Raw genomic sequence first — 27,021 nt, 5'->3', positions numbered from 1 at the left:
TAGAAAGAATGAAGAAAATTCCAGTAAAATGATGGAGAAATTAGATGCTAAAATGGAAGACAATTCCAGAAACAGCGAAGAATATTCCAGAATATTCGACGACAACTTAGAGGAAGAGTTGGAAAAGAACTCTAGAAAAATCACCGAAAACTTAATGGCAGAGAAATCTAGGATGTTTGAAGAAAATTCAAGAAACTTAAAAGAGGAGTTGGAAGAGAAGTCTAGAAAAATTAACGAGGAACTCGAGAACGTCACGATAGTGATTGAAAAGAGAGTAGAAAACGTGGAGGTACAAGTTAAAGATTTGGATAAAAAGATTCTGTCTGTTGATGAGAAGATTCCGGTCATAGAAAAGAAAATGTCGGAACTGGAAATTAAAGGCGGTCCAGTGAGAGCTATTCATAACACGTTAAAAATCAAGCCTACTGTATTCGACGGCTCTACCCCTTTCAATGTGTTCAAATTACAGTTCGAGACAGTGGCTGCTACAGAGCCTTGGAACGACAACGACAAGGCGGTATCACTCCTTATGACATTGAAGGGTGATGCTGCTGACGTATTACAGAGTAGGAACAACTATGGAGATATAATGGCTGCTCTTGAACGTAAGTACGGTAGTGACCACAAGCAAGAGATCTACCGAATGGAACTGAGGGGAAGAGTCCAGAAGCCAAATGAGACCTTACAACACTTTGCGGCTGATATAGAGCGGTTGGCGCAGTTGGCATATCCAGGAGAGACACATCCATTGGTGGACCGCATAAAGATTGAGACATTTGCTAGTGGTGTTCGTGATCCAGAAACAAAATTTGCGACATATGCGGCACCGAAGGGAACATTTGCAGAAACCGTGTCATTTACACTGGCCCAAGAAACCGCGAGGATACTGGTGAAACCTAAAGCTTACAACGTGAGGAGGCTGGAAGTTGAGGACAACAATTCCCAGACCGTTGTCGATCCGCTGAAGAATGCACTAATGCGTGTGAAACGAGGGGCTGGCAAAACGAGAAAGACTTGCTACAACTGTCGTAAAGCTGGACACATTGCACGGGAATGCAGATTGCAACGGCGAAGGCCCAGATCCACCTCACCGCCTTCAAAAAGCGACGACCAACCGGTGGCCAAGAATCTGGAAAGAGAGACATCAGGTGAATCAAATAAAATGAATTCCGTCAATCACGAGGCGCCGCTGGCAGAGGATGAAAACGATGGTCCAACAATTTCTATAGCCATAGTCCAGCAAGAAAATCACAATCAAACGGTTAAAGGCTTCATCAATGGTGTTTTGCGTACCTTGACATTGGATACCGGTGCAACAAAGTCCATTATTAGACCGGATTTGGTAAAAGGGAAGGTATTGCCATTAAATGGAGTCATGTTGCGGACGACCACAGGCGAGACTGCAACAGTAACTGGAAAGGCCTACCAAAGGCTGAGCATGGGTAGAAAATCGGTAAATTTCGATTTTATAGTGGCCGATATTGTGGACGAAGTTATACTAGGCGTAAACTTAATGATTGCCTTCGATATCAACCTGGACATAAAGCACCGTGTGATGACTTGGTCCATGGTGGAAATACCGATAAAAGTGGGCTACAACGAGTAGAAAAGCATGCATCTCCCAAAGGCAGAATCCGGCGAGATCACTGTCGATGTCCGTACGCTGAAGGTGGAAGCCGCTGACAATTGGCCCGTAGGAAAACGGAAAAATCACGCAACGAGGAGGAAAAAGCGAAGATGTACGTCGAGGAAAGGTCCATCGAAAAGCGGCCGTACAACAAGGAAGGACAAGTCCGATGACGAACAGGTGGCAATTAGGAGGGTGACCACGAAGAAAGAAGGTATAACGTCGCGATTCCTGGAGAGAAAGCAACGTCGTCCAGAAGAGCAAAAGTCCAAAGCTGACGCCGTAGAGGGTACATCTAAATCGGTTGCCACCACTACGGAACGAGAACTGTGTCTAGTCAAGATGAACAGGCATAAGCGGTAGGCAGTGTTACCAATGCCCATACCACCGAGAGGGAACTGTGCCTATTCGGGACGAACAGGCTTAAGCGGGAGGCAATGTTACGAATGTAACTGATAGGTTTAGGTTAATTTAGTTTAATTTTCGTTAACTTAAAAATTTGAATTGTAACGTAAAGTTTTATTACGCAGTAACTTTATTTAAGCAACAAGAACTACCATGTAGAATTCTCTTCATCATTCTAGTTCTTACTTTACCTTTCATTTGATGTGCTTTTGTTTTGCCATAATCATGTAATTATCGTTTAGTTTGCTACTTCTTTATTTCTTGCATTTGTTTGTTGTTGTAATTACGTCATTAGTGTATTTGTCCACTTGTATTGATCTTCCCCCATGTATGTGAGTCTGGTTGTTCGCTTAGTGCATGTGCGTCTGTGTGTTCGTTGTATAGATTCGAGGTGTTGCCAGACGTGTTCTAGAGGACTCTCGAACAGGGAGATTTTAGGGTATAAATACAGGGGAACTAGCAATGACGAGTTAGTTGTGTTTTAAGCGTTGAACAGAACAGATCGGTTAAAGAAGTGCTGCGTGCTAACTAGAGACAAGCGGTGTGCTTAGTAATTAAAGTCGGTTCCGAATAAGTGTAATAAAGTAAATAAAGCATTGTGGAAACGTAGTCTAAAACGAACCCTGTTTTATTTGGTACAAATCGTACTGGGGAATAAAACAACGTCTACACGGAGATTAGTTAAATCTAATTCCGTAACAATATTTTATATACGGGATAATTATTGTGTTTGGTTTTTTTTTTTTTGTAATTGGCTAAGTTTATGTTTCCGTCAGCACAGCTGACTGATACTTTCTTACTTGCTTTAGCCCCATTTCGATAGGATTTGCGGTTTCCAAGCAACATCACGAAAACGTAAAAAAACAAAAAGCAATTTATTTAAAAAGCTTCTTCTTCTTCTTTTCCGTTTAACCCCTTGAGGAGCATAGGGCCTCTAGAGGTTTCTGAAACACTGTCTGAACATGAAGTGCTCCCTCCCAGACACGTGGAGCTTGCCGCAGTTGTGGGAGGATTTGGCATGTGCCTGTGACCTCCTGGGAGATTAAAATTTCTTTTCGTTATTTCTTTCATGATTTTGGTGACTAACTTTATCAGGATTTCTTCTTTGCTTGTGAGCACAAGGAAGAGCTTAGAGAACCTGGCACTCAACATCGTCTAAGCACGAGCGTAATCTTCTTGGAAGCCTGTGGGCGCCACCGTTGACCTATATGGGCTCATCCGCTGACATCCCTACTGCATTGTCCGCCATAACAACGCAGATATCTGTAGACCCTATTCCTCAAGTTCTTTGAGTTGGCTCTAACAGATATGTTGGTAGTGTTGCAGTTATTTCTTCCATGCATCGGGTTTGGGTTATACCGCTCATGATCGGTCGCCAGAGCCCCGTTTGCGTGAACAGAGGACACCAAGTCTCAAGTGGACAGTGGGTGAGGTTGACGTTTGTAGAGGATTGGCTATGTGAACAAATATATTATTCGTGTTTCACATCACTCTTCCGATAGTCATCCATTTAAAAAGCTTACGGCTTTTTTTTTAATTTCTTATCTATGAACAATGTAGTTTCAGAATCCGCAGAAACTTCCCAGATGTAAGCTCCTTTCATTTAAAGTTGGTTGAAGAGCACCATGACTTGCAATCAAACTCCAGGCTGGGGCTTTCAGCTCAAATTGTTTGCACAAAATTACCTTAAAAATGTTGTATAGTGTAATAGAGTTACATCCTATTATATACAGGGATTCCTCAGTTTTAGTTCTGTGCAGTGTAACCATAATCACGGTAGAGATCGCAGATTTATTTTTAATACTGACAAATTTTTGGTCAAGGCAAATGCCAACAATTTTAAAAAATTATCAGACAGTAAGACTTAGAACAATATTTCAATTTAACTTACGACAAATTACAGACACGAAACTTGAAAACCAACTTTTGGCCTCTCCTTGATGCAAATTATACCAATAATAAATTATGCAAAAATATCAGGTAATTATATCAATAAACTTTATGTTATTGATCGCAATCATATAAAATAAATTCCGTGGAAAACAGTGCCCAGAGGAAGTGGTGTAGGGTATCACATTGTCAGCCCGTCCGACTATAGTCTTCTCTTACTTTGTTTTGCAATAACATTTTTAGGTATTGTAACATATTAAATTTACGATATTCTATTGTAAATATGTTTCAACTTTTTTTTTGTTTGTTTTGTTTATTGTTGAAGTTCAATCTCATTTTCGATTGTTTGAGTGGAGTATTCCCCCATTGGCTCAACTTCATTTATTACCCTCTATTACAGAGAGTAATGTTTTTCAAAACGAACGACAGTGTTGCAAAATTTTACTGTTTCAACTTAACACGAGATAAACATGTTGAATAAAAAATATTTAATGCTAGGCTAACATGTGAAACAAGTTAACAAACAAGAATGCAGCATGTCATCTCTAATATGTAGATTGATATCGAAACACGGCACAACTCAGAACCGTAACTAAAAAAAATAAATAAAAGGTTCAATTTCCGTGTGTATTGAAAGCAGTTTAAACTTTGGGCAGAGTGACAGTAACAACTGCTGCCGAAATCAAGTGTAGTGATAATGGTTTTTGATTTTAACAAATTAGGACAATGGCAATTAATCCTTCATCTACTCTACACGGTGGTCCTGATAGATGCCATGATACCTGGGGCCGATCATGTGATTATCTACAAATATCCTTCATGGCAGTTCATAATGTTGATGTTCAATCCTCTTTCATTCTAACAGAAAACATGGACTTATGAAATAAAATCAATGGAGTCTTCATCATCCGATGACAATTTATTAAATTTGGATTTGAGTGTTGAACGAGTTTCACGTGGGGTTTATGCCATATCCGGCACTATTAATATCAATTTGGATATTGAGGAGGATGACGGATGCGATGTAATGTTGCTGAAGATGTAATTTACTTGCGTCTGTGTGTGTGTGATTGAATCCGAATTTATTTCAGATTGAGGCTGGTGCTTTTCGCAGCGATAATGGTGTCAACGATTACAAGGTATTGCCGTTTAAAATGCCTCGTCAACACCTATTTTCGGCACTAAATAGCTTCTACAAGGACATGCTAATGGAGACATTTAGTGAGTGTTCCGATTTGCCTGTGTTTGAGGAAAAATTTGAGCCACCATTGGAAAAGCGAGTCTATACACTTGACAAATGCCAGTTTAGTCAAGATGGTTTCCCTAATCACTTGTCTGAGGGTTTTTATAAAATATTAATATCCGGTTATGGCAGTGTACAGTGGTCACTTACAATTGTTGCTCAAGTTGAACCTGCAACATAATTATATTGTAGTTGTTGTTCATCGATATGTAAATATCTTTTGAATATTAAATTATGATCATTTGTATACCACACCAAAGTCATGTCTATGAAATATCTGTAGGTACATATGTACATATCTTGGATCTTCGGGGCTTAGAATATATATAACTGATATAATTGCGAAAAATAAAGACATCATTATACCCTCAGCCATTAGGCTAGAGAGTGTATATAGACTTTGATACGACAACAATGAGCCTCATTGAAATAACGGTTTTATACCCCAAGTATGTTTGGACGAAATTCGTTTCAGACAATTTGATGTCGATTTAGCCATGTCCGTCCGTCTGGTTGGCTGGTGCGCACGATAACTCTCGAACGGATCAACCGATTCGAACCAAATTTTGCGTATCGTAATATTTTGTCCAAAAAAGTTCAAATCGATTTGGTTAGATTTAAATAGGGTTCGAATATAGACTATATCGATCCACTCCTTCGGGTACACAAAATTCGGATAAAGTGCAGTTTAAGAGCTCCTCTCGGATCGTTTTGAAATTTTTGAGAGTAACTTGTCCTTGCGGCTCCCTTTACAACGGTACATTTGTTTCTTGCCCAAGTCCATACTTCCTGAGATATTGGCCTACAAGCTTCATGAAACCCTGACGGCACCAACCAAAATGGCAAATCCGCAAGATAATTCTCGCAGGGAGTTTCTGATTGATGCAGACTTTGCACAGTGTATTATTTCATCCAGTAATTTATCAGGTTGGAATATGGACTATATCGGTCAACTTCGTCGGGTACCTCCCACACAAAATTGGGATAAAAGCGAAGTTTGAGAGCTCCTCTCGGATCGTTTTGATTTTTTTTCCCGTAGGTTGTCCTTGCGGCTCTCTTTACGACGGTAATTTTTTTTCTTGCGCAAGTCCATACTTTTGAATTATTATCCTTGCAGATATAAATAGGGTTCGAATATGGACTATATCGATCCACTCCTTCGGGTACCTCCCACACAAAATTCGGATAAAGTGAAGTTTAAGAGCTCCTCTCGGATCGTTTTGAAATCTTTGTCAGTAACTTGTCCTTGCGGCTCCCTTTACAACGGTACATTTTTTTCTTGCCCAAGTCCATACTTCCTGAGATATTGGCCTAAAAGCTCCATGAAACCCTGACGGCACCAACCAAAATGGCAATTCCAGAAGATAATTCTCGCAGGTAATTTCTGATTGGTGTAGAATTTGCACTGTGTATTATTCCATCCAGTAATTTATCAGGTTGGAATATGGACCATTTCGGTCCACTTCTTCGGGTATTTAACACACAAAATTCGGATAAAAGTGAAGTTTAAGAGCTCCTCTCGGATCATCTTGAATTTTTTCAGCAGGTTGTCCTTGCGACTCCCTTTATAACGGTAACATTTTTTTCATGCGCAAGTCCACACTTCCTGAGATATTGGCCTTAATGTTGCAAGAAACTCTGACAGCACCAACCAAAATGGCAAATCCGCAAGATAATTCTAACAGGAGTTTGTGATTGGTGCAGACTTTGCACAGTGTATTATTTCATCCAGTAATTTATCAAGGTGGAATATGGGCTATATCGGCCCACTCCGTCGGGTACCTACCACACAAAAAGTGAAATTTACATTTCATTTTTATCTTGCCCAAGTCCATACTTCCTGAGATATTGTCTTAAAAGCTCCATGAAACCCCGACGGCACCAACCAAAATGGCAAATCCGTAAGATAATTCTCGCAGGGAGTTTCTGATTCGTGCAGACTTTCATCCAGTAATTTATCAGGTTGGAATATGGAATATATCGGTCCACTTCGTCGGGTACCTCCCACACAAAATTCGGATAAAAGCGAAGTTTGAGAGCTCCTCTCGGATCGTTTTGATTTTTTTCCTGTAGGTTGTCCTTGCGGCTCTCTTTACGACGGTAAAATTTTTTTCTTGCGCAAGTCCATACTTTTTGAATTATTATCCTTCCAGATATAAATAGGGTTCGAATATGGACTATATCGATCCACCACTTCGGGCACCTCCCACAAAAAATTCGGATAAAGTGAAGTTTAAGAGCTCCTCTCGGATCATCTTGAATTTTTGTCAGCAGGTTGTCCTTGCGGCTCCCGTTACAACGATACGTTTTTTTCTTGCCCAAGTCCATACTTCCTGAGATATTGGCCTAAAAGCTTCATGAAACCCTGACGGCATCAACCAAAATGGCAAATCCGTATGATAATTCTCGCAGGAGTTTCTGATTGGTGCAGACTTTGCACAGTGTATTATTTCATCCAGTCATGTATCAGGTTGGAATACGGACTATATCGGTCCACTTCTTCGGGTACCTCCCACACAAAATTCGGATAAAAGTGAAGTTTGAGAGCTCCTCTCGGATAGTTTTGAATTTTTTGTCAGTAGATTGTCCTCGCGGCTCCCTTTACGATGGTACATTTTTTTTTTCATGCGTAAGTCCATACTTTTTGAAAAAATGTCCGATTATGTCTTTATCTAAATAAGGAATATCTACAATTTATTTTTTCCCATGAGACGAATATTTCAACAGGAAAGAAAAAAAAAACTCAAACGATCTCAAATCCATAGCTTACATTGAGAAAGACCAAAGATCCATAAAATATAACTGACGATATTTTAAAGACATGTCAATGGTGTGGCATACAAATTATCATTGTTTAATATTTAAAAACCATTTACACACATATCTATGTAAAACAACATAATTATGTTGCAGATTCAACTTGCGCAATAGCCGTAAGTGACCATTCCACAATACCATGGCCGGATATTATAATTTTATAAAAACCATCGGCCAAGTGATTAGGGAAACCATCTTGACTGAATTGACATTTTTCAAATGTATAGACACCCTTTGAAAAAGGTGGCTCAAATTTATCCTCAAACACTGGCATATTAGAACACTCACTAAGTGTCTCCATTAGCATGTCCTTGTAGAAGCTATTTAGTGTCGAAAATAGGTGTTGACGAGGCATTTTAAACGGTAATACCTTGTAATCGTTGACACCATTATCGCTGCGAAAAGAACCAGCCTCAACCTGCAATAAAAAGTTATAATTTAATCACATAAATGTGGGTATCCTGAAAATGGTAATTTTTTTACGACATTACATCAAATGCATCACCCTCATTAACATCGAAATTAAAAGTTAATGCTCCAGATACGGCATACACACCACGTGCAACTCGCTCAACGCTTAAATCAACATTTATTAAACTGGCATCGGATGTTGAAGACTCCACTGATTTTATTTCATAAGTCCAGGTTTTCTGTTCGAAGGAAAGAGGATTTAACATCAACATTATGAACCCCCATAAAGGACATTTTTAGATAATCACGTGATTGGCCCCAGGTAACATGGCATCCATCAGGACTCCCGAGCAGAGTAGATGAAGGACCAAATGCCAATGTCCTCCTAATTTGGGTAAATCAAACCCCATTGTAAACCCACTCGAATTTTGTAACAACTGTTTCTATCACTATGGCTAAACTTTAAACTGTTTTCAAAACACACGGAAGTTAAACCTTTTATTTGTTTATGGCTATGACTCGTGTCATGTTTCGATATCAATCTTCAGACAGGAGATGGCATGCAACAGGCTTGTTTGTTAACTTGTTTCACATGTTAGACTAACATTATATACTGTTACGAATGTAAGTGATTAATTTAAGTTAATTTAGACGAATTTCTATTAATCTATGAATTTGAATTGTAATGTAAATTTTTATTAAGCATTTAGTTCATTTAAATCAGACAATATCATCCATATACGTTAACGTGAATGCAGCAACAACATGTGTTCTCTTTATACGCATCTGTCGTGGTTCAGTAAAGGAAAGACTCACTCAGAGAGACTAATGTACAAAATATTTTGAGCACCACCGATTTAAATCAAATTTACAACAACAATTACTCCATAAGAATTCCAATCACTACTTTTCTGTTTGCTTTGAACGTGTTATTGTTATACGCTTTCAGTTCTATCTCTTATTTACTTTTGCAACCACAACTGTATGAAGTTCATTTCACTTATGAAATTAACACTTAGACTTAATTTACACTTTTTACTAAGCTATTGTTGTTGTAACCCTTTCTCCTCTCCCTTATTTACTACAACAGCCCCATTACTTGTAAACACTCACCGGTCTGTTTGTATGTGCGTACATGTGTATTTGCCAATTAGTTAGCATTTCGTCTGAACATTGTAGAACCTCCCAGATCAAGGGGACTAGAACAGTCTATGTAGCAGCGGGCACGTATAAATACGGGAAAGGAGAGGCTGGAAGTTTGTAATTTTGTAATCCTCGACTAGTAAAGAAGTAACCTGAGTTAAGCTGTGTGCTTATTAGTTACTAGAGTTAGCTGTTTGCTAGTAGAGAAATAAAGTCTTGCGTGAATAACTGAAGTGAATAACACCAATAAAGCATTGTAACGGGTGATCCAACAAGAGGTACTTTTTTTGACAGATCACGCGTGAGTAGTGTCACGTGTTCATGCTATTTTTGTTTAGTACTGTTTGACATTTCATTATGGAAATGCTTACGCCTCTACAACGTTTGCAAATCGTTTAACTAGACTTAATTTACACTGTTTACTTAGCTATTGTTGTTGTTCTCTTTCTTTCTATTTATTTTGACTATTCGATAATGCTTTGGCATTGTTACCCCTTCTCCTCTCCCTTATTTACTACAACAGTCCCATTAGTTGTAAACACTCACCGGTCTGTTTGTATGTGCGTACATGTGTATTTGCCAATTGGTTAACATTTCGTCTGAACATTGTAAAACCTCCAAGATCAAGGGGTCTATGTAGCAGCGGGCACATATAAATAGGGGAAAGGAGAAGCTGTGAGTTTGTAATGTTGTAATCCTCGACTAGTAAAGAAGTAAACTGAATAGAGTTAAGCTGTGTGCTTATTAGTTACTAGAGTTAGCTGTGTGCTAGTAGAGAAATAAAGTCTTATGTAAATAACTGAAGTAAATAACACCAATAAAGCATTGTAACGCGTGATCCAACAAGAGGTACTTTTTTCAGCTGCCTGTTTCCACAGATCACACGTGAGTCGTGTCACGTGTTCTTGTTATTTTTGTTTAGTACTGTTTGCCATTTTATTATGGAAATGCTTACGCCTCTACAACGTTTGCAAATCGTTTAACTAGACTTAATTTAGACTGTTTACTTAGCTATTGTTGTTGTACTCTTTGTTTCTATTTATTTTGACTTCTCCTCTCCCTTATTTACTACAACAGCCCCATTAGTTGTAAACACTCATCGGTCTGTTTGTATGTGCGTACATGTATATTTGCCAATCGGTTAGAATTTCGACTGAACATTGTAGAACCTCCCAGATCAAGGAGACTAAAAACTTTATATGTAGCAGCGGGCACATATAAATATGGGAAAGGAGAGGCTGGGAATTTAGTTATGAATTTTATTGGGACTTGTAATCCTCGACTAGTAAAGAAGTAACCTGAATAGAGTTAAGCTGTGTGCTTATTAGTTACTAGAGTTAACTGTGTGCTAGAGTAGAGAAATAAAGTCTTGCGTGAATAACATCAATAAAGCATTGTAACGGGTGATCCAACAAGAGGTACTTTTTTCAACAGACTTTTTTGACAGATCACGCGTGAGTAGTGTCACGTGTTCATGTTATTTTTGTTTAGTTCTGTTTGACATTTTATTACGGGAAAGCTTACGTCTCTACAACGTTTACAAATCGTTAAACTATACCTAATTTACACTGTTTACTTAGCTATTGTTGTTGTACTATTTCTTTCTATTTTTTTTTTTTTTTTTTTTTTTTTTTTTTTGACTATTCGATTATGTTTCGGCATTGTAACCCCTTCTCCTCTCCCTTATTTACTACAACAGCCCCATTGCTTGTAAACACTCACCGGTCTTTTTGTATGTGCGTACATGTGTATTTGCCAATTGGTTAGCATTTCGTCTGAATATTGTAGCACCACCCAGATCAAGGGGACCAGAACAGTCTATGTAGTAGCGGGCACATATAAATACGGGAAAGGAGAGGCTGGGAGTTTGTAATCATGTAATCCTCTGCTAGTAAAGAAGTAACCTGAATAGAGTTAAGCTGTGTGCTTATTAGTTACTAGAGTTAGCTGTGTGCTAGAGTAGAGAAATAAAGTCTTGCGTGAATAACTGAAGTGAATAACACCAATAAAGCATTGTAACGGTTAATCCAACAAGAGATACTTTCTTCAACAGCCTTTTTTTGACAGATCACGCGAGAGTCTTGTCAAGTGTTCATGTTAATTTCTTAAGTACTCTACTGCTGTAGAGAAATGAAGTCTTGCGTGAATAACGGATGTGAACAACACCAATAAAGCATTGTAACGGGTGATCCTACAAGAGGTACTTTTTTCAACAGCCTTTTTCTGATAGATCACGCGTGAGTCGTGTCACGTGTTCATGGTTTTTTGTTAAGTACTGTTTGACATTTTATTATGGAATAGCTTACGCCTCTACAAAGTTACAAATTGTTCGACTTTGTTACGACAATTCGCGTTATGTGGGGAGTGTGTGTGTGTGTGCACATTTCTGGCTTTATAGGTGTGTAAAAAACAAAATTACTACATTTGGGCAACTTTAGAAGAGCAACTTAAAGAGATTCAAGAGCTACCACTTCATCTAAAAATAACGGTTAGGAACGGTGGAATCGTCGGACCTTATTTCTTCAAAATTATGCCGGTTAGGACTTCATCGTCAAGGGCGACCGTTTTTTTCGCCGTGATAACCAACTATTTGATGTCTGAAATTAAAGCTTGTAATCTCGGCGACATTTGATTTCTTAATTAATTCTCTTTCGATTGATTGATTGATTTCTACAAAACGGCGCCACTTCCCACACATCGCATCAATCAATGGATTTATTGAAAGAACACTTCGGTAAGCACCTTTTGGACCAGTCGATTGGGCACCAAGATCGTCTCATATCACTCCCTTAGACTTTTTTTCCTGTAAGAATATGTAAAGTCAAAATTGTATGCGGATAAAGCCGCTTCGATTCCGGTCTTGGGGGAAAACATCAGAAGTGTCATTCGCCAGTTACCAGTCGAAAAGCTTGAACGAGTCATTGAAAATTGGACTCAACGGATGGACCGTCTGAGACGTAGCCTCGGCCAATATTTGTTGGACATAATCTGCAAAAAATAAATGCCATCGAATGTTCTTTCAAATGATAATAAACATTCCCCATTCAATTTGCTTTTTCTGTGTTTTTTCTCTTTAAAGAAAGTAGGAATCTCTAAATGGATCACCCTTTAAAATCGTAATCAAAAACGAACCCTGTTTTATTTGGTACAAATCGTATCGGGGAATAAAACAACGTCTACACCGGATTAAGTTCAACCCTAATTCCGTAACAATATTTTACTAGCCGTACCGGTCAGCACTGCTGGTGGCTCTTGAAATAGTTTTATGTTACATTGTTTTAAATCAATAATAGTTTGCTTGTATAGCTAGGATCTACAAGTGACTATAAACAAAAAGTCTTCGGATATGGTAGTTCCGAATTGTCGTTTTAACTTACTGCCAAAAAAACAAGTAAGAAAGTATCAGTCAACTGCGCCGACATAGACATAACCGCAGCCTCGGACCAAAAAAAAATAAGTAACAACAATACCTCTGACGTCTATAGGGGGTTTTTGAGTTTTTGCGCCAATTTCTCAGGAAGTAAGGACTTGCCACCGAAAAAAAAATTATTTTGTTATTTTTCTCTTTTGAGACGAGCTGATTCATCAGAAGGTTTTTTGTAAATGAAAAAGAATGTCAGAGAAATTGTCATCATAAACCACTACACTACATGTTTCGTACTTTGGTGAGAAGTGCTCATCAGGTGTATCTTGTGCGGCAATCTGACTATGTCTCTAACCAAAATTTGTCGTTCTATATATAGTGAATTTATTGCGAAATTGCAATTAGGAATTCAATTCAACGGATTTTTAAGGCAGATGACATTGCCAACTCTAACAATCTTATTCATTTACGATTTTTTTGCAGGGCGGACTTTATTTCCACACAGCTGCAATTGTCTCCCACATGTAGTTACATTTAACTGTACTAGTTTGTCTCCCACATGTAGTCACATTTAACAGTACTAGTTTTGGGATGAATACCCAGCAAAATGTTCGATGCCAAAATGGTTTAAAATGGGTTGAAGCCAACAGAAGTTTTTTATGTTCCCTTCCGATTTCTGGCTTAACCATACATTTTATAGACTTATGCCCAAAGAAAGAATGACAGAATACGCCATGGGCAACATGATACTAATCCGTGGTTTCGTTTACGTCGTTTAATGTATATCTCATGAGTGTGTTCCTTACAGTATCCTAGTAATTTAAATCTAAAAGCCAAAATTTGATGCGTGATTTTTAATAAAAAAAAACTATTTTTGCGCTTAAAATTTACAAGTGCCATTCAATTTCCTTTGAACCCCGCGTGCATTTAGTTTTTTTTACGCGACGGATCTAATGAGCCCTTATGCGATGGAATCCATCCACAAAAACCGCGGATATAGATACACTGGAAATCGGAAATTCAGCAAAAATATATTTTGACAAATCCGCGGACTAAACCGCGATTTTACATAAATTGAATCCTTTATACGTGATTATAATATTTGCGAAAACGCGTGTCATAAATTATAGAGATACGCGAGTAATATGGGTCTTTTACGCAGAATAGAATGTGGAGGCTTATCCGCGGTTCCTGAAGAATCTGTTTGAAATAGGTGTATATTGGCGTAGTTTTGATCGGCGCTAATGAAAGCTTTTTGGCATTGTGAGAAGCAACTAACAGCCAATGAACGAAAACAAACAAAACGATTCCCGTACCAATCACACAAAGCCACAAACTTTTCAGCTTCTCTGAATCGTTTCATTCTCATAACCAAAACAAAACCACAAACTTTTCAATATAAAAATATGGAAACCGTACGATTGCTGAAATGTAACTTCGGCTGTTATTTGCCGTGTTGTTTCATTCACCACCGAAACAAAAAGAATTTTTGGGAAACGTTTGCCGCGCATTATGGTCAATGACACACTCAACCCATGGGTGACCAAGAAGAGAACAGACCAAAACCCTGCAATTGGAAGTGAGTTTCGCACTCCCTCGCCTAAGAGGTTACTCCGGAGACACGCCAAGGAAGATCGTTGGTGAATTACACAAACAATTTCTATAGCCTTATTGTGATTACATTTTATCGCGTATGCCGACACTTCGGAGTGACTTCCAAAGCGATTGTTTACATTTATTTAATGATTCATCACATTTGAACTAATATGGGACATTTTTCTATCTGATGATTATATGAGACGGTGGTGCAGTGGTAAGCATACTCGCTTTGCACTCTGAAGGTCCGGGTTCGCTTCCCAAGTCAGGCAACAAAACATCACATTTTTAAAATGACAAAATTAATGTAGGCGGAAATTGCAAAAAACAAACTAAATTAATAAAAATAAAAAAATTAAAAAAATAAATAAATAAAAAAATAAAAAACAAAAATAAAAAGATTTAAGTAAAAATAAATAGTAACAAACATATTTTTTAATTTCTAGAACTATCGCGGAAATTATCTTCTAGAAGTGTCGCTGGAGTGAATTCCAAGACGACACTCCGACGTGGTTCATTTCTTCACAACGGAGGTCACTTCAGGGTGACTTCTGCGACTATCGCCGCGACTGTTTTCATCGCCCTGGGCGACACGCCTAAGTCACTACCGCGATAGTGTTTGCTTGCAGGGAATGTGAATGTATTCAAACTATTGGCAACTTGTGATTGTGTGTTAAAAAAAAAAAAAAAACAAATCGAAACATTATATCTCTTTCGTACGCTCTTTCTATGCATTCGGGTCGTATGTGTGTAAATTGCCGAAAAACTTCGGCACCGCCGGTGCCAAAGAAGAACACATTTATAGTATAAACTAACATCGACATACCACAGTGAATATTTTATCAACCACCCCAGGAAACCAATCGTCCGATATCTGATCCGAAATCGTAACGATATCTTCACGAAAGTTGTATGACGTGGTTGACATAATTTCGGAACGAAATGTCGGAGCGACATCGGATCGATTTCGTAACGAAATCTGAAGAAAATCCTTGGGAAATTCGGAAAGGAAATTTCGTTCCGAAATCCGAACGAAATCGGTACAAAATCTAAACTATTTCCTCTCCGAAAAATCGTTTAGAAATCGGAACGAAATCTGAAAGACTTTGCTTCCGAAATTGTTCAGACGTGTCGGACATCAGACATTTGGTTTGCTGGGACCAAACGCTTTTGATTTATTCACATGTGTTTAGTACTATTTAGTTTTCTATCTGCTCTTGTGGAGTTGAGTACTTTTCGCTTTTCGTTTTGTTCGCACTCACGAATGTAAACAAAACGAAACTAAACAGCGAACTTCGTCGGTGTGGGTTATGTTTCGTTTTGTATTGTTCCTATAAAAAATACGAAACTAAACGATTGGAAATGTTAATTAAAATATTTTTACGTACGCTGCTAACAGCACACAATAGCCTCAGTGTGAATCATCGAAATATAGCTTTTTAATTTTCATATTTTTTAATGATTGTAATTTCAATATTGCTCTTAATTTCCTATCCTTATAAGTAGGTAGCGGAATCCTACGCAAATGCATATATGGTTAGGATGATCGTAGAGAAAATCTGATCAGCCAGAAACTCGTTTTATCATAAAATAAAACGAATTAAGCCCATAAATTTTTACATATTTTGAATATCGTGCATATTTTGACATATTTTTACATATTTGCATAACATGAGCATGTGCAAAACCATATGCAAAAATGTATACAAGGATCAGCCACCGAAATGGCTGAAATGTGGTACTAATAGCCCATTTAGATATGACTTCATTAGCCGGATTTAGCCCATTATCAGGTTTTATTTGCTAAATCTAGCCAAAATCTACCAGATTTCCCATACAAAAATAAATCCTCCTATTGAGTGGATTTGTTTTAAATCTGGCATAAATCCTCGTATACAACTCTGTTTTTTGCAACATGCTACTAGAAAATACAAAAAGTTGCAAGCTGGCACAAGAAACAAGGTAGATGCATCGGTGAATCGCTACATTAAAAATAATTTAAAATGTAAAAAATTTTTAAACAAGGCGGAAAAATTAAATTTGTTTTCATGTACAAAGTTAATTTTAATCAACCAAGACTAATTTTTATGATGTCTAAACGATAAAATAATTCGTTTATTTATTTTAGATGGCAATATGCGATAAAATAATTCTTTATTTGCTCTTTAGTTAGCATTAGTAGGATAATGTGCTAACATTTTCATTATTGAACAATAAATTTTTAATTTGACGCACATATGTTTTTCGAAACGAATTCAATTTACAAAAATTTCTTTTGACGTTTCAAATTCGATCAGATGGGCTGATGCATTTACCTTGGTAATTGTGCTATGAACAAAAATCAGCTGACTGCCATTTAAATCGTCCAAAATGTATATCTAAATGTAATGAGATTTGTGCTGGATTTATTAAATCCAGTCGAGGATTTATGGCTAGTCTAAATGAGCTATAAGTCTTCGTCTTCATATAGCCTCCATAGAGCGATACCTCCCGATTTCCAATATTTTTAAGTTTGTGGCCTCAACATCACACTTAAATGGCTGACATTTTGTATAAAGTCTTCGTTGGGAGTATAAAACTTTCCACCTGAAATTTGTCAGTATAGGTCCACGTCTTCATGTAGCCCCTATAGAACGGTAACTCCCGATTTTCGGTATTTTGACAGTTGTAGCCTCAATATCCCACCGAAATGACTAAAATTTGGTATTTAGTCTTCAGTGGGGATATCAAACTTTCCACCTGAAATTTCTCGGTAAAGGTTCACGTCTTCATATAGCCCCCATAGAACAGTATCCGCCCGATTTCTGGTATTTTGAAGGTTGTGGCCTCAATACCCCTCCGAAATGGCTGAAATTTCGCATTTTGTCTTCGTTGCGGGTATAAAACTTTCCACCTGAAATTTATCGGTATAGGTCCATGTCTTCATATAGTCCCCATAGAACGCTACCTCCGGATTTCTGCCCCCCTATTCTGTAACTTTTTAACAACTTTACTCATTGTTTATTTTACAACAATTTCATTTGTTTGTTTTGTAGTTGTTACAAAAACAAAAGAAATTTTAACAACTTTTGAATCGATAAAAGTAACAGAATTCCTATACTGGTATGTTGAAGGTTGTGCCCTCAATATCCGTCCGAAATGGCTGAAATTTGGTATTAAGATTCGTTGGTGGTATAAAACTTTCCACCTGAAACTTATCGCTATAGGTCCACGTCTTCATATAGTCCACATAGAATGGTACCTCCCGATTTTCGGTATTTTGAAGGTTGTGGCCTCAATATCCCACCGAAATGACTGAAATTTGGCATTTTGTCTTCGTTGTGGGTATAAAACTTTCCTGAAATTTGTCGGTATAGGTCCCTGTCTTCATATAGTCCCCATAGAACGGTACCTCCGGATTTCTGGTATTTTGAAGGTTGTGCCCTCAATATCCGTCCGAAATGGCTGAAATTTGGTATTAAGTCTTCGTTGGTGGTATAAAACTTTCCACCTGAAACTTATCGCTATAGGTCCACGTCTTCATATAGCCCTCATAGAACGGTACCTCCGGATTTCTGGTATTTTGAAAGTTGTGCCCTCAATATCCCTTCGAAATGGCTGAAATTCGGTATTAAGTCTTCCTTGGGGGTTAAAAACTTTCCACCTAAAAATTTTCGGTTTAGGTTCAGGCCATTGTGAAGGTTGAGGCTGTGGTTACACATTTCTCTATTTTATTAACTTGTCTGAAAAGAACTTTAAACAGAAAAATTGAAAAATTGAATTGAGATATTTGTTGCATAAGAAAATATGTAAAATGCATCAATTTTGCATATGCAAAAATTTATGCATTTTGCATAATTTTGCATATGTCATATGTTTTGATTGCAATTTAATCAGAAGCCAAAAATATGCCCAGTCCCAAAATTTGACACACATCGGACCAAAAATGGGGGTTGCATAAAATTCCGCTGTCTATCACCTATACATATACCATTGAGTGGCGTAATTTCGAATCTTTTGACTCGCGGTACTGGAATAAGATAGAATATATCGCTCATTTACTCAAAGAGTGGCATAACTCAAAAAACGCGCTTTCTTCTAGGTCTTCTACTTTATCTTGTGTCAAATTTTCATGCTGATATCTCTAAAACTCAACGAGTTACAGCTCATTTACTACGTGTTTCGTATAATTCAACACAAACGTTTTTGGAGTTTATGAAGCACTAAAACACTTCAAATTGTGCTTGATCTTGCACAGAAATTTAGCACTGATATCTGGCTAGCTGTTTGCAAAATATGGTCCAAATTGTTATTTTAGTTTTTGTGTAATAATCTTTTCAAGTAAAGAAGTAAAATTTCAATCGCCAACTTAAAACGCGTTTTTCTCGAAACTCGATTTTTTGAGACGTGTCACTCTTTGAGTAAATGAGCGATATGTATAACACAACCACATAAAGGGTCATTACTTACGGTAACAAAATTAACACCGGAATGTACTCCCTTTCCCAAATAATAACCCCAAAATAATTGCATAACTCGAAACCACTAATAATCGTAGACAATTTGACTTTTTTTTAATTTCTTTTAAATATTTGACTGTCGTAAATAAAATTATTTTTTTTAGAACTTGGAAAAACTAAAACATAAAATGTCACATACAGTTTGTGCATATACGCTTTTCGCTAAAAAGATTGAAAAAGGCGGAAATAAATAAGTCGACAACGAAATGTGAGGAAACAATTAACATTCTTCAAAATATATTTTTGAAAATTCGCGTATTTTTCGCGATGTCTAAAAAATAAAATATGTCAAAACCTTCCTTAGATAAATATAAACATTTTAAGACAAACGCGAAACAAGTCGGTTGGAAATTGGTCGAGTTTTTGATTCAGGTACGAACGTCATTTCATTTTGATATAATGGAATATTATTTCTCAATGGGCTACAGCCTATAAAATCCCAAAAAAAGGTCTTAAATATATAGAATACCTGTAATGCCTGAAGACCCATGAAATATAGGCATACCTCTGTGGTGTGGTATACAAAAAATTATCGTTTAATATTTGAAAACCCATTAACATATCTATAGGGAAAACAACTTAACTTAATGCGCAGTTTCAACTTGCGCAATAACCGAAATAGACCAATCCACAGTGCCATTACCGAATATCATTATTTTATAAAAACCCTCAGCCACATGATTTGGAAAACCATCTTGACTAAATTGGCATTTGGTAATTGTATAGACTCCCTTTCGCAAAGGTGGCTCAAATTTATCCTCAAACACAGGCAAATTTGAACACTCACTTAGTGTCTCCATTAGTATCTCCTTGTAGAATGTATTCATTGCAGTAAATAGGTGTTGACGAGGCATTTTAAACGGCAACATCCGGTAATCGCTGACACCATTATGGCTGCGAGCCGCACAAGCCTCTATCTGAAATAAAATTTGTTGATTTCACCAATTAGTTTGTGTATCATGCGAAAATTACAGTGTTGATGGCATTACATAAGAGTCATCTTCCTCATTAACATCAATAGTCATAATCAAGTCGCCAGTAAAGGCATATACACCACGCGAAACTCGTTCAATAGTTAAATCAAATTTTAATAAACTTTCATTGGCTGAATAAGTCTCCATTGATTTGATTTCATAATTCCATGTTTTCTGTTTGAAAAAAAAAAAGAAAGAGGATTTCACATTAACATTTTCAAACACCTTTAAGGAAATGTTTTAGTTTATCACTTTATCGAATGCAGGCATCATGGCATTTATAAGGACTACTACCGAACAGACGACATGCAACACTAGTTGCCATAGTGATAATTTGTTAAAATCCACAACCATTATTAACACACTTCTGTAACAATCGTTTGTGTCGCACTCGCTAAACTATAAACTGCTTGTAATTTACACGGAAGCTTTAACCTTTTATTTATTTACTGTTTGTGGCTAATTTGTGGCATGTTTCGATATCAATCAACACATAAATTCTTGTTGCACATGATAGCGCACCATTAAACATGTCTCGCTCGTGTTGCTTTATAACATGTCTGCAAATGAATTCCAGAATAGTGTTATGATATAACATTTAGAAATTGTTGATGTAAAATAAAAAAATTGAGTTTTTACAACTATAACATAACATAACTAAGAGGTTGTTTACACTAGCTATCAATGTCATATGACCCGAAATAAAAACATTTCATATCTACCCAAGCAGGCAATGTGGAGACATAATTTCGCTGCATTTTTGCTTGTGTGGACGCAAAAAGTAAATGGCGTAAGAAAAATCCTCAATATTGCACACATTAGCGACTGTATAACGATGCAAAATTTCATTACATATGACATTGATAGATAGCGTAAACAATCCCTAAGCTATTTCTCTATGTTAAGTATAATTCCTTGGAGGAGTATAACCCATTATGTTAACAAGGACATGTCGCTCGAAATGAGTAGTTATTTTTTGGCCACTTAAATAAGTAGTTACTAAAAGTGGCGACTACTAACCTACTAAGGTTTTGTAATGAGTGTTTTTGCTGGGAATATCTTAACTGATGATAATCACTTTATACTGATAGATTTCTGTGTGGAGATAATAAAATACCAAGTTACATCCACTTCAGAAAAAAAATTGCAACACTATTTAAAAGAGCGTTGTTCTTTCTATCCTCCGACTAAAAACAATACCAAACAAGTAAGAAAGTTTCAGTCAGATGTACTGACGGAGATATACCCACAGAAACTGAAAAACCAAACAAAACACGAGTTTGCTTTAAAATCTGTATGTACCATAATGTGGGGCTATAGGGTAAGTGCACCAATAGTCGGCCCTTTAACTTGTTTTTCATTTTAAAACTGGTGTCATTCTACACTTCACTAAAGGGTTATGTTTCAGATTTTATAAACTTGTTTTTATTAATAATTTACCGTTGCAGAAAAAAGAAGAAACTTAAAAAATAAGAATTTATTTCAACTAAAATCCTTTACATACATATATTTATATTTATAAAACTTAAATCTGACAAATTCATTTACATTAATACACCTTACATATATAGCAAAAAATTAATCATTTTAACATTTATATTTATTTCTCCATATCGTTCATTTAATAATTTTAAAATTTATATTTATTGAATTTTTATTTCCCCATATCACTCATTTATTTCCCATATCGCTCATTTACTCAAAGAGTGACAAATCTCAAAAAATCATGTTTCGAGAAAAACACGTTTTAAGTTATAGATGGAAATTTGACTTCCCAACTTAAAAAGGTTATTACAGAAAACATAAAATAACTACTTAGTTCATATTTTTCTAGGAGCTAGCCAGATATCAGTGCTAAATTTCTGTGCAAGATCAATCATTGTTGGTGATTTATGCCATACTCATATTAAATGAGCTATAACTCGTTAAGTTTTACAGATATCAGTCTGAAAATTTGACACAATATAAGGTAGAGGTCGTAGAAAAAATAGAAATTGCTTACTCAGAAAACACGTTTTTTGAGTTATGCCAGTCTTTGAGTAAATGAGAGATGAAAACGATTTGGACAAGAGTCACATTATACATTCTTCAGTGTATCATCTTCGGCATCGATATCCAACTCTCGTTTGCAAGAACTACATACAGCGGGTGTCACTGAAAATGATGCACCCTTAACAAAAATGTAAACATTGATAACTTCGAAAAGAGTTGAAATTTTTTAATAATTCAAAAATCAATTTTGTAGGGTGAAATGATGTCTTTAAGCTGACATACAAAAGGTCGTAAGTCCCTCTCAATAAATTTTTCAGGAGGAAGAAAAAACATTCCAGCGCTTTCTGTATTAAAGATTTTATTATGGTGGTAAAGGCAGAATTCTTCATTTATTTATTCCGCTTCAATACCTGTACTTTGTTTGATAAAATTCCGTCGCGTTTGGGAGATAATTGGATGTCTTTGGACTTACGACCTTTTCCTTGTACAGTTTTGTATTTTTGTAGGGACTTACGACCTTTTCCTACAATTTACGGACGTTTTTAAAATAAAATATTTATACTTTACAAAACAATGTGGAAAGGGTATTATAAGTTTGTTTTGTCCAATATTCGTGTGACATCGCGAAGTATTCGTCGTAGACCCCCTCCCCTTGCCATTTTTTCATATATTAACGAGATAAAGCGATCTAGCTATGTGCGTCCATCCATCCATTAACAATTGTAATAAAAATCCAGGCCTCAATTTTGGTCCGATCTTCACGAAATTTTGTGGAGAGGTCGGGTTCCGACCAGAAGTAACCCCATTAGATTTTGGTTATGATCGAAAGGTTTGAAATGGACCAAATCCACAATTTTTTCGCGACTTTGTAGCTGTCCTGTAAATCGCAGTAATATTCCGACCGGAGCGACATTTTATGAATGACTTGTGTTTAAGACAAAGAATAAGCTTGCAATTTAATATGGTGATGAGATAATTATTAGCGGGTTTAATGGACCAAAACTTTTGTGTGAATGTTTGTATGTTCCGCAAAGACTAAAAAACGGCTGAGCCGATTTTTTGAAAATTTCAGAGAATGTACAAGGAACAACCGAGGTGAAAATAGGCTTTATATTTTTTTGAATTTCGGAGGGGGCGGGTTACACCTGTGCCCTATTTTTAAATGTGCTATATATAACACTTACAAACTATTCCGTTTCCCCAATCCTGGGTATATATTTTAGCAATAAGACCCGACCACTCCCACTTTCTTAAATAAGCTACAAATCAATGGAAATACCAGATGGTATGCATAACGATGCTTTGGTCTTTTTGGAAAGCAAGTTTTTAGATTAGAAGGCAACATATCGATTGCTACAGTTTCATCAGGTATATAAGATACATTATAAGAAGGTGGACACAGTCGGCATGTCTCAAGTCATCAGTTATTTGGCGGTATGTTAAAATTGCATAGCGACACCAACATTTGTGAAGATTTTTATACCCTCCACCATAATATGGAGGGTATAATTAAATATGTCATTCAGTTTGTAACATATCGATATATTCGGTGGAGACCCTATAAATTATAAATATTCTTGATCAGAGTAAAATTCTAAGTCGGTATAACAATGACCGTCTATCCGTCTTTTGAAATTAAGATACAGCTCGCAATTTTTAAGATAGATCTTCGTGATTTAGTATAGAAGTTTCTATTACTTCTAGGATGTTTGGTATTGACGCCTTCATATAGCCCCCATAGAACGGTACCTCCCGATTTCCGGTATTTTGAAGGTGTGGTCTCAATATTCCTCCGAAATGGCTGAAATTTGGTAGTTTGTCTTCGTTGGGTGTATGCAACTTTCCCCCAGAAATTTTTTGGTATAGGCCCACGCCTTCGTATAGCCCCATAGAACGGTACCTCCCGATTTTCGGTATTTTGGAGTTTGTGGCCACAATAGTCGACCGAAATGGCTGAAATTTGGTATTTATTCTTCGTTTGAGGTATAAAACTTTCTCACATAAATTTGTCTATATAGGTCCACGCCTTCATATAGCCCCATAGAACGGTGCCTCCTGAATTTCGGTATTTTGAAGGTTAGCCACGTTGTTTTACCGAAATTGCTGAAATTTGGTATTTAGTCTACTTCATAAACGAAAGGAAACTAATTGAAGTAAAATTTAATAGAACTCATGATGGAGGGTATAACAAGTTCGGCTTGGCCGAATTTAACGACGTTCTTACTTGTTATTGACAGTCACTTGAATATCCCAACTAATAATTAGACAGTTTCAAGGACCAGCAACGTGGACCGATTCGGCTAATATTTAATATAAAACATGACATGTTGTACTTACGACCTTGTATTTTGGCCTTATGACCTTTTCCTTCAATTAAATTTCATGATTAATTCCGTTAATGTACGTGGTTTCTTAGCTACATTGTAATCCCAAATAGTGTTCTTTTTTGTCTTCCCAAGTATTTCTGCCCCAACTCCCTGCATCTTTTGTTTTTTCTGCAAACCATGTAGAATCTTCAGCATTTAATGTCTTCCTGCGTTTAGGAAGTTTATCATCAGAGCTTTCAGAATCACCGTGAAAAGCATTGAGAACTAGACCCATGACACCATCGTTTAATTCCATAACAAATTCATACTGCTCTTTGTTAGCAAAAATCATGATGTCTTCTTAGTTTAATAACATTTCAATCAATTATTTTAGAATCATTTAATAATATAAACATTGCACTTACCCGTCCGTTAGAAGATATTACTTCATTGAATTCAGAATACAAACTAATCTCGTTATGTGAATAAATGTCCCTAGAGAAACCACAAATTACCAGTTGATAAAGTTAAGTAAGATATACGACAGTAAAAACAGTAACATTTTTTTATTTTTTTTTTTTAAAAATTTTTCAATATATGAGGTATTTGAACACATACAGCATCCCAATTTGTATCAATGAAAAGGCCAGAAGTCCATCTTTCATAATCACTTCGCTTATAGGAGAAAATAGATTTAAAATGTAAATTTTCATTGCAATATAGAAATTATCACATTTTTGTTCAAAAGTTTGGTCCACAGGCTCCGCCTAATATCATCCGATTATCATCCAAAGGTGTAGGCTAGTTCTTTACGTTGTACCCCAACCATGGATGACGCTAAACATTATATCTGAACTACATTATCTGTAGTATTCTTTTAAAGTATACATTTTCCTGTGGACTTACGACCTTTTCGTACTCAAATTTGTACGTTTTGTGGACTTACGACCTTTTCCGACAAGGGCAAAACGTATAGAAAAACGCGACATACTACCATTTTCTTTGTATCATACGACGTGTTTTGACTTGTACTATCATCCTGTAACAAAAACGCGATTTCCAAAAAAAGTGGACTTACGACCTTTTCCGACGGAGCAGACGAAATATTCCATTTACAATGCCGTTATACTAACATTTTAACGGAAAACAAAAATGTGAATTTTCAAATTGAGCATTTAAAATGATGCAGCACTTATCGATTAATAATTATCAAATTGCTGGCCTTTTATGAATGTATGTTTTGTATGGTAGAATGGTAGAATATTAGTTTTCAGTAGGTTTGTTATAGCCAGGCTTGCCCAACAATGGACTAGTCCTTAACTTCGTTGCTCTGATAGAAGAAAAATCAGGACATATAATAAATTTTTTTAACTTTTCTTTGAAATGTCATGATTATGTTTGCTTTCACAAAAACAAAAAGTTCAACACCCATTGTTGCTATCCAGGACCAAACAAACGTTGTCTTTTGTTGTACACAGTTGCACAACTACGAGACAAAAAATACATATCAATTAAAATTTATTGGTGGCCGACGTTAGGAACCATATAAAAAACTGCATGTTGTAATAGTCGGTATACCTATGCCGACTATTGGGACAACAGTCATTTTTTGTTCCTATTGTCGACATACCTTAAAAAGGACGAATTCGCACTTTTTATAAACATTTATCACTTCTGCCTTATTAGTTTTAATAATATCTAATATAACATTCACTCATTTCAAAATAAAATATGAATTAATACGATTTTTTACTTCTTTTACATCTATATATCTATATCTATATATGGCGAATAACAAAATTCCTTTACAATTCCATTTGAAAAAAATTAAAAATTTTTTTTGCGAGCACATCTACGATTTTTGGTATAGAGGTAAAGGAAAAAAATCGTTAACAGCATTCCATATCTATTCGTGGATGTTTAAAAAGTTATTAAATTTATTATTATTTTCGCGGAAAATCAACAAATAATAAAAAAATTTTGAAGTAAATCCAAATTATCCTTTCCCAGAATCCGTACAATCCCTCAAAAAATAAATTAAAAAATATATGCGGAATCTAGACAATGCGTAGAAAAATATGATACCAAATTTATGGAGATTGGGTACATATATTCCGTATTATAGCAACAACAAAAGAGAAAAACTTATTGTTGGAAAATATTGTTGCAAATATTTTTTTGGTTTGATTCTAAAAATTCGAAAAAAATATTTGGGAGTTCTCCAACTATTTTGCTAAAATCCCATAGAATAATGAATGTATACTGTTAAAACTTCATCAATAAATATGGTTTACAATCGCGAGAGTTTAACTGATTACTGTGATAACTTATATGTGTAGGAAATTAAGAGTAATATTGAAATTACAATCATTCAATTAATATTAAAATTAAAAAGCCCGTTATTCGCGAATTAGTTAAAGTCGGTTGATGCGCATCCGTTTTTGGATACAGCGAATCAATCTCTTTCAAAATTTATGCATATTTCGATGTTTCACTCAGGGGCCATTGTGTGCCGCCAGTTGCATCATACACTGCAAAAAACCTTAAAGTTGGTAAAAGTCGCGCAATGTGCATACGATTTTGATGCGCATCCGGTTTCATCAGCGCCTATCAAAAATACGTCAAAATATAACAATTTTAATTAGATTCTTCAAGAACCGCGGATGTGCCTCCATATTCAATTTTTTGTGAAAGACCCATATTGCTCGCGTATCTCTTTTCTTTTATGACACGCGTTTTCGCATATATTATAAT

At 36.3% G+C, this 27,021-nt stretch overlaps 3 protein-coding genes across 4 annotated transcripts; 1 reads left to right on the top strand and 2 right to left on the bottom strand.

Moving 5' to 3' along the window:
* The first annotated feature begins 4,544 nt into the window (after nt 1-4,544).
* LOC141396549 (uncharacterized) lies at nt 4,545-5,424 on the top strand. Its single transcript, XM_073972109.1, has 3 exons — nt 4,545-4,718; nt 4,788-4,946; nt 5,014-5,424. The coding sequence occupies exons 1-3, from the start codon at nt 4,620-4,622 to the stop codon at nt 5,344-5,346; spliced, it is 591 nt and encodes a 196-aa protein (XP_073828210.1). The 5' UTR covers nt 4,545-4,619; the 3' UTR covers nt 5,347-5,424.
* A 2,570-nt stretch (nt 5,425-7,994) lies between these two features.
* Nucleotides 7,995-8,877, bottom strand: LOC141396547 (uncharacterized). Its single transcript, XM_073972108.1, has 3 exons — nt 8,702-8,877; nt 8,474-8,632; nt 7,995-8,400 (listed from the first exon to the last, which is right to left on the bottom strand). Exons 1-3 carry the CDS (start codon nt 8,801-8,803, stop codon nt 8,068-8,070), a joined length of 594 nt encoding a protein of 197 aa, XP_073828209.1. The 5' UTR covers nt 8,804-8,877; the 3' UTR covers nt 7,995-8,067.
* A 10,559-nt stretch (nt 8,878-19,436) lies between these two features.
* Nucleotides 19,437-20,380, bottom strand: LOC141396546 (uncharacterized). 2 transcript variants are annotated; one of them, XM_073972107.1, is made up of 3 exons: nt 20,264-20,380; nt 19,985-20,143; nt 19,437-19,912 (listed from the first exon to the last, which is right to left on the bottom strand). In XM_073972107.1, exons 1-3 carry the CDS (start codon nt 20,321-20,323, stop codon nt 19,580-19,582), a joined length of 552 nt encoding a protein of 183 aa, XP_073828208.1. In that variant the 5' UTR covers nt 20,324-20,380; the 3' UTR covers nt 19,437-19,579. The 2 variants fall into 2 exon arrangements, with proteins under 2 accessions (XP_073828208.1, XP_073828207.1); XM_073972106.1 differs by having other exon boundaries at nt 19,440-19,912; nt 20,222-20,380.
* Nucleotides 20,381-27,021: the final 6,641 nt, after the last annotated feature.

The sequence above is a fragment of the Musca autumnalis genome, unplaced genomic scaffold, assembly GCF_047663935.1.
Source record: "Musca autumnalis isolate F117 unplaced genomic scaffold, ASM4766393v1 scaffold_3, whole genome shotgun sequence".
Classification (NCBI taxonomy): Eukaryota; Metazoa; Arthropoda; class Insecta; order Diptera; family Muscidae; genus Musca; species Musca autumnalis.
Note: the sequence above shows the minus strand (reverse complement) of the source record. Positions and strands in the feature narration are given on the sequence as shown.

Coding starts and splice junctions, on each gene's coding strand:
- LOC141396549 (XM_073972109.1), top strand. CDS start 4,620: ATGGTTTTTGATTTTAACAAATTAGGACAATGGCAATTAATCCTTCAT. Junction 4,719..4,787: donor TGATACCTGGGGCCGATCAT/GTGATTATCTAC, acceptor TCATTCTAACAG/AAAACATGGACTTATGAAAT. Junction 4,947..5,013: donor AGGAGGATGACGGATGCGAT/GTAATGTTGCTG, acceptor AATTTATTTCAG/ATTGAGGCTGGTGCTTTTCG.
- LOC141396546 (XM_073972106.1), bottom strand. CDS start 20,323: ATGGTTGTGGATTTTAACAAATTATCACTATGGCAACTAGTGTTGCAT. Junction 20,144..20,221: donor TGATGCCTGCATTCGATAAA/GTGATAAACTAA, acceptor TTTTTCAAACAG/AAAACATGGAATTATGAAAT. Junction 19,913..19,984: donor ATGAGGAAGATGACTCTTAT/GTAATGCCATCA, acceptor ATTTTATTTCAG/ATAGAGGCTTGTGCGGCTCG.
- LOC141396547 (XM_073972108.1), bottom strand. CDS start 8,803: ATGGGGTTTGATTTACCCAAATTAGGAGGACATTGGCATTTGGTCCTT. Junction 8,633..8,701: donor TGTTACCTGGGGCCAATCAC/GTGATTATCTAA, acceptor TCCTTCGAACAG/AAAACCTGGACTTATGAAAT. Junction 8,401..8,473: donor ATGAGGGTGATGCATTTGAT/GTAATGTCGTAA, acceptor TTTTTATTGCAG/GTTGAGGCTGGTTCTTTTCG.